The sequence below is a fragment of the Orcinus orca genome, chromosome 11 (genome assembly GCF_937001465.1).
Source record: "Orcinus orca chromosome 11, mOrcOrc1.1, whole genome shotgun sequence".
NCBI lineage: Eukaryota > Metazoa > Chordata > Mammalia > Artiodactyla > Delphinidae > Orcinus > Orcinus orca.
This window is the reverse complement of record NC_064569.1, coordinates 81,713,404-81,728,938: the sequence shown is the minus strand read 5'-3', so window position 1 is coordinate 81,728,938 and position 15,535 is coordinate 81,713,404. Positions and strand designations below refer to the sequence as shown.

Genomic DNA, 15,535 nt, shown 5'->3' with positions numbered 1-15,535 from the left:
ATATTCCATTGTATATATGTGCCACATCTTCTTTATCCATTCATCTGTCGATGGTCACTTAGGCTGCTTCCATGTCCTGGCTATTGTAAATAGTGCTGTGATGAACATTGTGATACATGACCCTTTTTGAATTATGGTTTTCTCAGGGTATATGCCCAGTAGTGGGATTGCTGGGTCATATGGTAGTTCTAGTTTTAGTTTTTTAAGGAATCTCCATACTGTTCTCCAAAGTGGCTGTATCAATTTACATTCCCACGAGCAGTGCCAGAGGGTTCCCTTTTCTCCACACCCTCTCCAGCATTTATTATTTGTAGATTTTTTGATGATGGCCATTCTGACTGGTGTGAGGTGATACCTCATTGTAGTTTTGATTTGCATTTCTCTAATGATTAGTGATGTTGAACATCCTTTCATGTGTTTGTTTGCAATCTGTATATCTTCTTTGGAGAAATGTCTGTTTAGGCCTTCTGCGCATTTTTGAATTGGGCTGTTTGTTTTTTTGATATTGAGCTGCATGAGCTGCTTGTAAATTTTGGAGATTAATCCTTTGTCTGTTGCTTCATTTACAATTTTCTCTCCCATTCTGAGGGTTGTCTTTTTGTCTTGTTTATGTTTTCCTTTGCTCTACAAAACCTTTTAAGTTTCATTAGTTCCCATTTGTTTATTTTTGTTTTTATTTCCATTCCTCTGGGAGGTGCGTCAAAAAGGATCTTGCTGTGATTTATGTCATAGGGTGTTCTGCCTATGTTTTCCTCTAAGAGTTTTATAGAGTCTGGCCTTACATTTAGCTCTTTAATCCATTTTGAGTTTATTTTTGTGTATGGTGTTAGGGAGTGTTCTAATTTCATTCTTTTACATGTAGCTGTCCAGTTGTCCCAGCACCACTTAGTGAAGAGGTTGTCTTTTCTCCATTGTATACTCTTGCCTCCTTTATCAAAAATAAGGTGACTATAGGTGTGTGGGTTTATCTCTGGGCTTCCTATCCTGTTCCATTGATCTGTATTTCTGTTTTTGTGCCAGTACCATACTGTCTTGATTATTGTAGCTTTGTAGTATAGTCTGAAGTCAGGGAGCCTGATTCCTCCAGCTCCATTTTTCTTTCTCAAGATTGCTTTAGCTATTTGGGGTCTTTTGTGTTTCCATATAAACTGTGACATTTTTTGTTCTAGTTCTGTGAAAAATGCCCTTGGTAGTTTGATAGGGATTGCATTGAATCTGTAGATTGCTTTGGGTAGTAGAGTCATTTTCACAGTGTAGATTCTTCCAATCCTAGAACATGGTATATATCTCCATCTGTTTGTGTCATCTTTAATTTCTTTCATCAGTGTCTTATAATTTTCTGCATACAGGTCTTTTGTCGCCTTAGGTAGCTTTATTCCTAGGTATTTTATTCTTTTTGTTGCAGTGGTAAATGGGAGTGTTTCCTTAATTTCTCTTTCAGATTTTTCATCATTAGTGTGTAGGAATGCAAGAGATTTCTGTGCATTAATTTTGTATCCTGCTACTTTACCAAATTCATTGATTAGCTCTAGTAGTTTTCTGGTAGCATCTTTAGGATTCTCTATGTACAGTATCATGTCATCTGCAGACAGTGATAGCTTTACTTCTTCTTTCTGATTTGTATTTCTTTTGTTTCTTTTTCTTCTCTGATTGCTGTGGCTAAAACTTCCAAAACTATATTGAATAAGAGTGGTGAGAGTGGGCAACCTTGTCTTGTTCCTGATATTAGTGGAAATGGTTTCAGTTTTTCACCATTGAGAATGATGTTGGCTGTGGGTTTGTCATATATGGCCTTTATTATGTTGAGGAAAGTTCCCTCTATGCCTACTTTCTGGAGAGTTTTTATCATAAATTGGTGTTGAATTTTGTTGACAGCTTTTTTCTACCTCTATTGAGATGACCATATGGTTTTTCTCCTTCAGTTTGTTAATACGGTGTATCACATTGACTGATTTGCATATATTGAAGAATTCTTGCATTACTGGGATAAACCCCACTTGATCCTGGTGTGTGATCCTTTTAATGTGCCATTGGATTCTGTTTGCTAGTATTTTGTTGAGGATTTTTGCATCTATGTTCATCAGTGATGTTGGCCTGTAGTTTTCTTTCTTTGTGACGTCTTTGTCTGGTTTTGGTATCAGGGTGATGGTGGCCTTGTAGAATGAGTTTGGGAGTATTCCTCCCTCTGCTATACTTTGGAAGAGTTCGAGAAGGATAGGTGTTAGCTCTTCTCTAAATGTTTGATAGAATTCGCCTGTGAAGCCATCTAGTCCTGGTCTTTTGTTTCTTGGAAGATTTTTAATCACAGTTTCAATTTCAGTGCTTGTGATTGGTCTGTTTATATTTTCTATTTCTTCCTGGTTCAGTCTCAGAAGTTTGTGCTTTTCTAAGAATTTGTCCATTTCTTCCAGGTTGTCCATTTTATTGGTGTATAGTTGCTTGTAGTAATCTCTCCTGATCCTTTGTATTTCTGCAGTGTCAGTTGTTACTTCTCCTTTTTCATTTCTAATTCTTTTGATTTGAGTCTTCTTCCTTTTTGTCTTGATGAGTCTGGCTAATGGTTTATCAATTTTATTTATCTTCTCAAAGAACCAGCTTTTAGTTTTATTGTTGTTTGCTATTGTTTCCTTCATTTCTTTTTCATTTATTTCTGATCTGATCTTTATCATTTCTTTCCTTCTGCTAACTTTGGGGTTTTTTTATTCTTCTTTCTCTAATTGCTTTAGGTGTAAGGTTAGGTTGTTTATTTGAGATGTTTCTTGTTTCTTAAGGTAGGATTGTATTGCTATAAACTTCCCTCTTAGAACTGCTTTTGCTGTATCTCATAGGTTTTGGGTTGTCGTGTTTTCATTGTCATTTGTTTCAAGGTATTTTTTGATTTTGTCTTTGATGTCTTCAGTGATCTCTTGGCTATTTAGTAGCGTGTTGTTTAACCTCCATGTGTTTGTATTTTTGCAGATTTTTTCTGTAATTAATATCTAGTCTCATAGCGTTGTGATCAGGAAAGATACTTGATACGATTTCAATTTTCTTAAATTTACGAAGGCTTGATTTGTGACCCAAGATACGATCTCTCCTGCAGAATGTTCCATGAGTGCTTGAGAAGAAAGTGAATTCTGTTGGTTTTGGATGGAATGTCCTATAAATATCAATTAAGTCCATCTTGTTTAATGTATCATTTAAAGCTTGTGTTTCCTTATTTATTTTCATTTTGGATGATCTGTCCATTGGCGAAAGTGGATTGTTACAGTCCCCTACTATGATTGTGTTACTGTTGATTTCCCCTTTTATGGCTGTTAGCATTTGCCTTATGTTTTGAGGTGCTCCTATGTTGGGTGCATAAATATTTATAATTGTTATATCTTCTTCTTGGATTGATCCCTTGATCATTATGTAGTGTCCTTCTTTGTCTCTTGTAATCTTTATTTTAAAGTCTGTTTTGTCTGATATGAGAATTCCTACTCCAGCTTTTTTTTGATTTCCATTTGCATGGAATATCTTTTTCCATCCCCTCACTTTTCCATCCCCTCACTTATGTGTCCCTAAGTCTGAAGTGGGTCTCTTGTAGACAGCATATATACGGGTCTTGTTTTTGTATCCAATCAGCCAGTCTATGTCTTTTGTCTGGAGCATTTAATTTATTTACATTTAAGGTAGTTATCTATATGTACCTGTTACCATTTTCTTAATTGATTTGCATTTAAACTGCATATTTTTCCATTAGTGAAGCAATGAAAGATGTTTTCTGTCTCTCCAAATGTGTTTGCTATCATCTACATGTAGTATCACTTTAATTTTGTAAATAACATTGCAAAATCTTTTAATCTTAATTTAAGAAGAATAAAACTTGGTTAAAATGTATTTTCTTTTCTCAGGGAAGATTTAAAACTATCAGTTTATTAAAAATCTTTAAAAATTTTTTTTCTCCACAGTTCCATCTCCCAACCTTTATAGCCAGCTGAATGCACTACAGTTTACTGTGGATGAAAGAAGTATTCTATGGTTAAATCAGTTTCTGTTGGATTTGAAACAGAGTCTTAATCAGTTTATGGCTGTGTACAAGTTGAATGACAATTCAAAATCTGATGAGCATGTTGATATTCGAGTTGATGGCTTAATGCTAAAGGTACCATATAAACAAGTGGCTGTGAGAACAAAACCATTTTTACAGAAGAAAAGTTATTTCCAGGATTTAAGATGGGTGCTCAAATATAAGTCAACTTCATTGCAATATTAATTTTGATTTTGAAATTTGAATTTTAATATCAGTTTTCAATTATGGAAGCTTTAAGAGACTGCTTCCCCACCCTTCTCCACCCCTTTCTCTACTTTTCTTCCTTTTCTTCCCCCTGCTCATCCATTTAGAGGTAAGCAGTAGAAATAAATTTAAATGTCTTTTTTTTTCTACTTCTTACTGGAGCTCATCCATTTGGAGGTAAGCAGTAGAAATAAATTTAAATATCTTTTTTTTTCTACTTCTTGCTGGATCTGATAAAATTTTTTTAAGAAGGGTAAATAATACAGTGACACTTTTAAGTTATATCTGGGTTTTATTTGTTACATTTATTCTGTTATTAATATCCAAAGATAAAAGAAAGTTGTGTAATGCCAAAGATAAAAGAAAGTTGTGTTTTATTATAGCCAAGTAGTTGATAATCAGAATTCCATGGATATTTAAACTTTAAAGGAAGGAAGCTAAAAAAAAAACAAAACAGTATAGTGTAGTAAATACAGTAAGATTTGGGCATGGATGAATATTTCATTTTCTGGCTCTGTTGCTGGTAGCCTAAATTTACATACCCTTAATTTCTTCTCTGTAAAATGAGATTAATAATACTCAACGGTTGCATTGCAGAAATGTTTTAAAGATCGTTTCAAAGACCTTAAAATATTCAATATAAAGACACACTTTATAACACTTATAATTATAATTTAAAACAATTACATAATGATCTTTACATTTTGTGAATATGGGCAGTTTGAGTTTTAAAACCAGTCAGTTTGAACTCTTTGTTGTGAATATTTTGAGGACTGGGCTTAATTATCTGTAGAAAATAATTTTACTAAATCGTTTGACCTATACTCCTAAGTTTATTTTATTAATAGTTTTATCCCAGAAAAGTGATTCTAATGACAGTTGTCCAGTCATTCCATTTACTTATCTAGTCATCCTCCAAATTGCTTGGATTTAAAATATCATATCAAAAAATTATCTCTTCCAAACTTTGTGCTTTTTTATTTACTCAGGGTGTATATATACTCAGGGCATAGTAAGCATTTAATTCAGTTTTGTTCCTTTTATTTTGTGATATATTGTCTACAAATATGTATATGTGTGTTATGTACTTTATTCATTATTTATTGGGCTTTTTCCTTTGGTTGTTTTCTTAGTTGTTAATCATTTAAGCCTTTTTCATTTGGTTTAATAAGCTTTGGGAGGGAGAGTATTTTATGTCAAGATAGAAAATTAGTGTTTTGGGGCAAAATGTCAAAAAGAATTCCTGAACCAAGTCATGCTCTTAATTATTTTATCTTCAAGATATATGGATTTGTAAGTCAGACTGGATTAATGTTTTTTCTCTTCTAGTTTGTCATTCCTTCTGAAATGAAATCTGAATGTCATCAAGATCAACCACATGCAATTTCTATTCAGAGTTCAGAAATGATTGCTACAAATACAAGATACTGTTCAAACTGTCGACATTCTGATTTAGAAGCTTTGTTTCAAGACTTCAAAGATTGTGATTTTTTCAGTAAAACATATACCAGTTTCCCCAAATCTGGTGACAGTTTTAATCTCCTGCATCCAATCTTCCAGAGACATGCTCATGAACAAGATACCAAACTGCATGAAGTTTATAAAGGAAATGTTACTCCTAAGTTGAATAAATACACTCTTAAAACTTCTGCTGCCACGGATGTTTGGGCTGTGTACTTTTCTCAATTTTGGATAGATTATGAAGGGATGAAAAGTGGAAAAGGACGACCAATAAATTTTGTAGATTCTTTCCCTCTTTCCATCTGGATTTGTCAACCAAAAAGGTATGCATTGTCACAAAAATTGCTGCAGACTTGTAATCAAATATCTCTAAATACCTCACAAAGTGAGTCTAGTGATCTGACTGGCCGATGGAAGCGGAAAAAGCTCTTGAAGGAGTATTATAGTACAGAGTCTGATCCCTTGACAAATGGTAGTCAGAAACCTTCAGATACATTTTTAAGATTTTCCTCTTCATCATCAGATGCAGATATTCATGTCCTGGTTCACATTCATAAACATGTCAGTATGCAGATCAATCACTACCAGTATCTGCTCCTGCTTTTCCTCCATGAGTCACTTATTTTGCTTTCAGAGAATTTAAGGAAAGATGTAGAAGCTGTGACTGGCAATCCAGCTAGTCAGACATCCATTTGCATTGGAATTTTACTTAAAAGTGCGGAAGTGGCTCTTTTGCTTCATCCAGTAGATAAAGCAAATAGTCTTAAGTCTCCTGTTTCTGAAAGTGTGAGTCCAGTGGTTCCTGATTATTTGCCTACAGAAAGTGGAGAATTTTTGTCTTCAAAAAGAAAACAAGTTAATAGTGGTATAAAACAAATTAGAAGTGTAACTGTTAATCATATGTCAGACAACAGATCTATGAGTATTGACCTTAGCCATGTCCCTTTGAAGGATTCTTTGCTTTTTAAATCAGCTAGTGATACAAATCTGCAGAAAGGTATTTCTTTTGTGGATTATTTATCAGATAAAAATTTAGGGAAAATAAGCGAAGATGAAAGTAGTGGAATTGTTTGCAAAAGTGGCTCAGGAGAAATTGGATCAGAAACAAGTGGCAAAAAGGATTCGTCTTATACAGATTCAAATAGTGTCTTAAACTACAGAGAAGACTCAAGTATCCTGTCAGTTGATAATGGTGGTAATCAGAACATGCTTTCAAATAGTTTAACTAGTAAAGGAAATGAAACCATAGAGTCAATCTTTAAAGCTGAAGATTTGCTTCCAGAAACAGTTTCACTCTCTGAGAACATGGAAATCAGTAAAGAAGAAGCACCCACAGTCAGAACACTTACATCACAGTCATCTTTAAGGTAACAACTGACTGTTAGAATTTGGGGTGGGGGGTTTGTTTTATTTGTGTGTGTGTGTGTGTGTGTGTGTGTGTGCGTGCACACACGCATGTGCATGTACTTATGAGTATATTTTGGCTTTGGACAGAAAACCATGATAAATGTGGCATTGTTAGAGTTAACACATGGAAGAGTAGGGTTTTCAAAATATGAAAATACTTTAAGCTTATATAATTTTAAAAATTGTATATACTATATAAATATATATTTATTTTGTTTGAAGTATTCTTTAGAAAGAATTCTTTTCCTTTTATGTGATGATTTTCTGATAATTTTGTTTGTTAACAGTAGAAAGCCTAAGGAACGTTGCCCACCCAACATGGCTCCACTCTCTGTTTCTTACAAGAACATGAGAAGAAGCCCCTCACAAACCTCACTGGACACCATTTCACTTGACAGCATGATATTGGAAGAACAGTTGTTAGAAAGTGATGGAAGTGATAGTCATATATTTTTGGAAAAAGGTAAAGCAATACAGTTTAAGAATTCATATTATATATACACAAATCTTAGAAGTGGTATTTAAGTTTTTTAATTTATATTCAATAATCAATCACAGCCCAAAAAGACTTATTTATTTATACACACATACATGCACAATACAAAGAGCATTGTACCTAACTTTCTAATGGTTGTTTCATTGCTTCTTTTGACCAGATACTCCTTCCTTTTTATGGACGACATCCAGCAATTATTTATATACAGTCATTTAGATCGTAAAGCAGACAACATTAATTCTACTAGCCTCTATCACAGGGACTCCTATATCTGGAATTTTGATTAGGTAGGCTTAATTTGCATGATGAATTCTCAACTATGTGGTCCTATGACTGGAATTTTTCCAGACTGGATCTGTTGATTCCCATAACCAGAATTCTCTTTCATACATGATAGTGTATGATGGAACTACATGGTTCCCCTATTTTATTCAGAAGCAACTAATGCCCTAGTACAGACCACTAGGAATGACTTAGTATTAGATGCATCCCCATCATTAAGGCATTGGGTACTTTGTGAACAGGAATAAAACCATGGACCATAGCCAGAGAATAGTTGCCACAGACCCTAAAGCATAAGAGACCAGAGGCAAATGTGAATTACTTTGTATATGAAGAGTAATAAACCTATTGATGTAGTTGAAAACAGCTTAGGTAAGGAAAGGCTCATAGCTTTAGAAACTGAAGCTTAGAGAAATGAATATACAGTCAGGAAGTAATAGAGGCAGATTTGGAACTCAGCTAGTCTGACTCAGGAACCTCAGTTTTTAACCAACCAGTATGCTATGCTAGTACCCCAGACTTGGGAAATGATTACTATATGTAAACTAAAAGCCTTAACCCAACACTTTTATAGGCAATTCATAGCAAACCCCTTTCCAGCATACTTTACCAGTTAAATGTAGACAAGTTACTGGTATGGGTCAAAAAATCTATTCTAGATTCACAGATAGCTCTATTGCCTAGTTCCCTTGCCCCCTTATGGCTTAAAATTCTACTTTAATAGAGGATTTCTGTTTTGTGATCAAATGATGCTTCAAAAACAGTTCCTCTAGAAAATATCTCTACTTACTCGTAAAAAGCATCAGTGATTTTCTTCTTATTTTTGAAAATTAAATAATTGATAAAAGTGACTACCACTCAATGTGGAGAACTTGGAAAATATAAACAACTACAGTTTGGAAAATAAAATAACCCAAAAGTCCCACAATCTAGAGCTATCGATTATAATTTATCTTATAAATGTATGTGTATATATATATATATATATATATGTATGTATGTATTCACATATATGTATATTTGGTATTACATCACATATATGGTTTTTCAACCTGCTTTTTATCACTTGTCTATATTAACTTGTCATAAGAATGTACCCTCACCTTTTAATTGTTTCCCTGATACTGGATGTTTAGATTGTTTATAGTTTTTTCACAGCTATAAAATGCTATAATTATATCATTGTTCATAAATTTTTGTCTTCATTTCTAATAACTGTCTTAGAATAGATTCCAGCAGTAGGCTGATTTTAGGATCTTGAAAAATACAAGGGCATTCATTTTATGTGTAACACTTAGACGATATGTGACTGTACATTCGTTATTCTCCTGAACTGTAATAATTTTCTGTCAAAGGAATTGATTTTCATTGGGAAAAGACTTGTTTTTTCTGAGTTCTCTTTTGTTTTGTTTTAATTTTACAAGAAATATATGAATACTTTCTCTTTAAAAAAAAATCAGATGTCATGGGGATATCTAGAATATCACTTTAATACCACCCTTACTCTGCCCTGATACCATTCCCCATTCCGGAAGTAACTACCATTGACTTTTGGTATATATTGACATAATTCCAGACCTTTTTCTGTGTGTTTTTATATACATTCATGTTTATACATATGCACACTAATGCACACATACATATACACATACACATATACATACATAGGTATATTGTGAGTACATATTTTTGAATATACATGCATATTTATAAACGAACAAATGTGTAGCTGGAGTACCACTCCACCACACGCTTCTAACTAGTCTCCCCAATTCTCTTCTTGTCAATTTCTTGTTCATACTTCATTCCACAGGCAGAATATTCTTTTAAAAATGTATATACTATCATGTCAATTTCCATTTTAGTCCTGATAACTTCTAACAACTATAAGGCTATTAAGTTTAAAAAACTTAACATTACTGACAGTTGCTCCATGTGATATGGCCCCAGCTTACCTTTTCTGCTGTTTTCCCACGTGCTTACTACGCTTTAATTATACTATAGTATATTTCAGTCTTTCTGTCAATCTCTTCACTATGACAAACTTCTTTAGCCTTTGTACCTGTGCCTAGAGTGTTCTTTTTTCTTTCTGTTTACTTTAGCTTAAATATTATTTTATCTGTGAAATCTTAACCTCTGGCAATGTTAGGAATTCCCTGTGAAATGGGAGTTTATTATCTCCTCATACCACAATTGTATTTATGCATTTTCCCTGGCCCTAAAAATCATTTTATTCATCCATTCAATAAATAATTTATTGAGCACCTACTGTTTTGTCAGGCACTGGGTTAGAACCTAATTATATAGTAGTAAATATAATAATAAAAAATTATTACAAAGAAAGACAAATACTATATGATGTCACTCATATGTGAGATATATTTTTTAAAATCCCAAATGAAAACAGAACAAAACCAGGCTTATAGATACAGAAAACAGATTGGTGGTTACCAGAGGGTAAGGGAGTAGGAGAATGGTCAGAATGGATGAAGGGGATCAATTGTATGGTTATGGATGGTAAACTAGACTTTTGGTGGTGATCACTTTGTAGTGTATACAGATATCAAATTATAATGTACATCTGAAAAGAAAGAAATTTTTAACCAGCTACTTGGAATCTGCATTCAGCAGAGTGTTCTTTCAGTGAATGGAAGTGATACTCATTTTATAATGCATGCACTGAAGTGTTATGAAGACATAACAAAGATGTTTCTAACAACAACAACAGCAACAAAGTAAAGCTTTGTAAAATACTATCGCTTAAGCAAAAGGATTTAGTGAAAGAGTAACTTGATTGCTTGTATCCTTCAGTGAATTAATCCTTGAAATCATTTTCAGAATTATTAGCCTTTTTTTAAATATAAAGTCAGAATCCATGCAAGATTGAAGTGAAAAAAAATTGAGGCTTTGTTTTGTGTCTTTGGTTCTTCTGATTTTTCTAGATTCATTTTCAATAGTTATTTTTATAGTATTTTTTTAAAGTATTGATGTGTTATGGACACAAAATTTTTTTTAAATTGCCTTTTACCACAGACAGTTTGAGAAATATTGAAATATAGCATGTTGAGAAATTAAGGCAGGTCGATAAGGATGGAGAACAATCACATTGACAATAGTAGCATTAACTTCATGTAGATGAAGGGGAATGAAAAGGGAAATGAAGTGGTCAGACTGGGACCACTGAATGTTGGGTAGAATAGAGGAGGCAAAGCTGGCTGACCAGGAACCTGCTAGTAATGCCAGCACCACACCTGCAATGGGAAGAACACAGATTGTGGTCGGCTGTGGTAGATTTCTTGTCATACTGTCTAAGTTTAGGGTTTAGTATCTCTAACGTTTTATTGTGGAAAGTTATTTCTTATTATTTGCTAACTAACCACAGTTTAATTTTTCTTTGCTTATTGTCTTTTAAACATGGTTGTGCTTGAGAAAGTGTTGAAGAAATAATCTGTTTTGGTTAGATAAATGTAACATTGTTGGACCATGTGTAAACTGATTTTAATTTAATTTAATTATTTCTGTATTATTTCAGGTATTAAAAAGAACTCAACTACAAATTACCAGAGCCCAGCAGATCGGGCAAATGCCAGTGAAAACCTACAGAATTACGGTGAAACCTCTCCAGATGCCATCAGTACAAATTCAGAGGGTGCTCAAGAAAATCATGACGACCTGGTAATCTTTTGAGACATTCTATGAAGAGAAATGCCACCAACTTTATCTCATATCCAATATGTACACATTTAAAGACATTAATATGTAAAATGAATTGACTTAGATTGTGGGTGATTTACTTTGCTCATTCTACTCTTGAAATTTTTCCTTTGCTCTTACTGAATCATTTTTTTCTGAATTTCACTTTTCTAATTTTTTTTTTTTTGTATTGAGGAGGGAAGGTTGTATGTTTCTTTTTTCAGTTCTTTATATTTTGATCTTAGTTCAATTTAAATACACTTTGAGAAAGTTTGATAGTAAAGATGGTGGTCAGTCCTTATGAGGGGCTGTCTACAAAAGAAATGTTACTGGTTTATTTTAAGCCATCTTTGCCCAGTGAAATATTCTTATGGATGACTTAGAAAATAAGTTCAGCATTGAGTGAAAATAATTTCACTCAGAAATGTCATATAATTAATCTTTGTGACCTAAAAATATTCTCTTGACTAAGTAGGAAGAAAGGAAGTGGAAGTTTATCACTGTAGTGCAATAACTGCTTTCTGTTGATCACAAATATATTTTTGGTTTATTAAGTCACAGTTGTATTTTTAGAGGTTATAGTAGTTTCCTTTGTTATTTCCTAAATTTTGTTTTAAATTATTTGGTATACTAATATTATTTATGCAATCCTTCTTAGATGTCAGTTGTGGTGTTTAAAATTATTGGTGTTAATGGAGAAATTGACATCCGAGGGGAAGATATGGAAATCTGTCTTCAAGTAGACCAAGTGACACCAGATCAGTTAGGCAATATCAGTCTACGGCATTACCTTTGTAATCGTCCAGTAGGTAAGACTTTTACGTGATTTAAACTTTTTTAATTTAATTTTTAAAAATTAATTAATTAATTAATTTTTGGCTGAGTTGAGTCTTTTTTTTTTTTTTGCGGTAACGGGGGCCTCTCACTGTTGTGGCCCCTCCCATTGCGGAGCACAGGCTCCGGACGCGCAGGCTCAGCGGCCATGGCTCACGGGCCCAGCCGCTCTGCGGCGCGCGGGTTTCTCCCGGGCCGGGGCACGAACCCGCGTCCGCCACCTCGGCAGGCGGACTCTCAACCACTGCGCCACCAGAGAAGCCCCCTGAGTTGAGTCTTTGTTGCTGCGTGGGGGCTTTCTCTAGATGTGGCGAGAGGGGGCTGCTCTTTGTTGCGGTGCGCGGGCTTCTCGTTGCGGTGGCTTCTTGTTGTGGAGCACGGGCTCTAGGTATGCGGGCTTCAGTCGTTGTGGCTTGTAGGCTCAGTAGTGGAGCACGGACTTAGTTGCTCTGCGACATGTGGGATCTTCCTGGACCAGGGCTTGAACCCGTGTCCCCTGCATTGGCAGGTAGAGTCCTAACCACTGTGCCACCAAGAAAGCCTAAACTTGTTTTGTTTTTACCCATATGATTTATCAGCAATTCTGTCTTTGATATAAATGCATTCACAGAAAATGACATTTATTTATAATAATGCAAGAGATTTGTTCTTTTAGATTACCATATTTCAATAAAGTACTTTAAGTTATTAGAAACATAACCTGTTGAAGAGGTACTTCCTCATTTATCTTTGTTTCTGCTGTTAAGTTCCATCTTTTACTTTTTCAGTTGTCCCATTCTTTGAGATGATAGGTCTGAGAAAACTAAAATCTTTTCTATATTAAGAGTGATAGGGGCTTCCCTGGCGGCGACGTGGTTGGAATTCCGCCTGCCGACGCAGGGGACACGGGTTCGTGCCGCGGTCTGGGAAGATCCCACATGCCGTGGAGTGGCTGGGCCCGTGAGCCATGGCCGCTGAGCCTGCGCGTCCGGAGCCTGTGCTCCGCAACAGGAGAGGCCACAACAGTGAGAGGCCCGCATACCGCAAAAAAAAAAAAAAAAAAAAGAGTGATAAAGTAATCCTAAAAGGTCAAAGTTAGTTCCACACTAGAATGAGTGTCAATTTTTGTATTCTATTATCTTGCTTATAAGCAAACATTTTCTGAGTCTGGCATGTTACTTGATATTTGGTAAAATCACGTATCCTGTTCTTGTGGTTTTTCATTCTAAGATCAACACATTCACTTAGACATAGAGGGATATAAGCAACAAAATATACAGTGTATGACGAGGAATACCACATTAAACCAGCCCTTTCTCAAACTTTACGTGGAATTATCACTCACGGTTTTCAGTTATTTAAAGAAATGAATTTATTAAAATAGTTATACTAAGAAATTTAAATGACAATGTTCTATTAAAAAGTCACTGAGCTGGAATGTTTTTCTTTGCTATATACACAGAATGCTATATCTGATATATAACATGTTGAAATACATATAGTCCTGCATGATATCAAATAAGTATGCTATCACCTCACATCCTGGGAATTGCAAGTAATTTGTCTATAAACTAGCATTATAGAAAAAAATTGGCTCCTGGCTTTTTTCTGTGTGTAGGCCTTGCAGTTTACAATGTATCTCCTAAAAAAAAACTTCAAGAATTTCATATTAGCAAGTGTAAATCCCAATAGCATACAAAATGGAGGAAGATAAGTATATAGTTGGAAAGGTTTTGTAGTCAATGAAAAATCAACAAAAAAAGATTGAACATAAAATTTCCAAAGCTAGACCCTATTCTATACCCAACACAAACACTTTTTTGCACAGTTTTTTACTCCTTCTTATAGCCCACTTATTACCATGGCCCACTTATTACTTTGTTTCATGTTGTTCCTGACTGCAGAAATCATTTTGAAATGCCTTATATGTATGGGGTATACAGTCAGTGCTGTCTAATACCTTATTTTTTCACAGCTGTCTTGGTTATTTAAAAATAAACAAAATAACAAGAAAGAAAGGAAAGGAAAGGGAAAGGGAATAAAGGGAAAAGGAGAAAAAAATAGCTTGAACATTTAAAACATTAGTAAGCCATATGAACAAAGATTGTATTTGATCTACAGTTTATATACACTGTCACTCTGACATGAACAGTTAAAATTGCAAAGTTGGGGCTTCCCTGGTGGCGCAGTGGTGGAGAGTCCGCCTGCCGATGCAGGGGACGCGGGTTTGTGCCCCGGTCTGGGAGGATCCCACATGCCGCGGAGCGGCTGGGCCCGTGAGCCATGGCCGCTGGGCCTGCGCGTCTGGAGCCTGTGTTCCGCAACGGGAGAGGCCACAGCAGTAGAGGCCCGCGTACCACAAAAAAAAGAAAAAAAATTGCAAAGTTGTTTTTGCTTTTGTTTGTTTTTCTGTAATGGGTGGACTTTGGATTCCTTTAATAGGAAAACCTTAATGTAAGTTTCATGGCATAAAAGATAATAAGCAGGAGTGATTTTTGACTAACGAGAATTTTGTTTTGTTTTACCTCTGTTCTAAATACTCTTTTTCGTTTGAAATTATTTATGGCTCTCAGCTCCCTGGAGTGAGTAGTGTGTATGTGTGTGTGTGTGTATGCTTGTGTGTAGATAGACTTATATAGATATACAGATAGATAAAAGGCAAAATAAAATCACATTTACCAAGTTGTTTGTTTTCAGTTGCTCTTAGTATTAAGTAGACAAGTTAGTTAACTCTTATTTTTCTTGGTACAGGAAAAAACACTAACCATGATCAGTTTGTGACCATTTCTTTTACCTTCTATTTAAAAAAATTAGAATATCGAGTTCTTAATTGTTAAAAGAATTCTTTGGGTGTCTTTTTTTTTTTTTTTTTGGCAGCTAAGTCCCACGTGGACCACCAGGGAATTCCCTAGGAGTATTTTTAATCTTTTCTAGTATCTATACCATTTATTTATTTTGAATTGTTAATAAATAGTGCTAACATTAATTAAATATCAATTTTTACCTGAAATAAAAGTTTTAAAAACAACTCTCCACTTTATGTTGCATGTAGAGATCTATCCGTGCTGCATAAATATAAGTATCTTTAATTTCTTGCACCTTTCTCCCCTTCATAAATATATATA

The 15,535-nt window shown here is 34.6% G+C and overlaps 1 protein-coding gene across 15 annotated transcripts in view; it reads left to right on the top strand.

The window, feature by feature from the left end:
• BLTP3B (bridge-like lipid transfer protein family member 3B) overlaps positions 1-15,535 on the top strand; it is a 104,089-nt gene that overhangs the window by 65,805 nt on the left and 22,749 nt on the right. For 9 of the 15 annotated variants that reach the window (XM_004269492.3, XM_033427665.2, XM_033427664.2 and 6 more), the window contains 5 exons: positions 3,933-4,126; positions 5,588-7,086; positions 7,414-7,589; positions 11,437-11,579; positions 12,256-12,406. In XM_004269492.3, coding sequence (XP_004269540.1) covers positions 3,933-4,126; positions 5,588-7,086; positions 7,414-7,589; positions 11,437-11,579; positions 12,256-12,406 — 2,163 coding nt within the window. Of the gene's footprint in view, positions 1-3,932; positions 4,127-5,587; positions 7,087-7,413; positions 7,590-11,436; positions 11,580-12,255; positions 12,407-15,535 lie in introns of those variants that run through there. The other 6 variants (XM_033427660.2, XR_004483117.2, XR_004483116.2 and 3 more) reach the window with 6 other exon arrangements.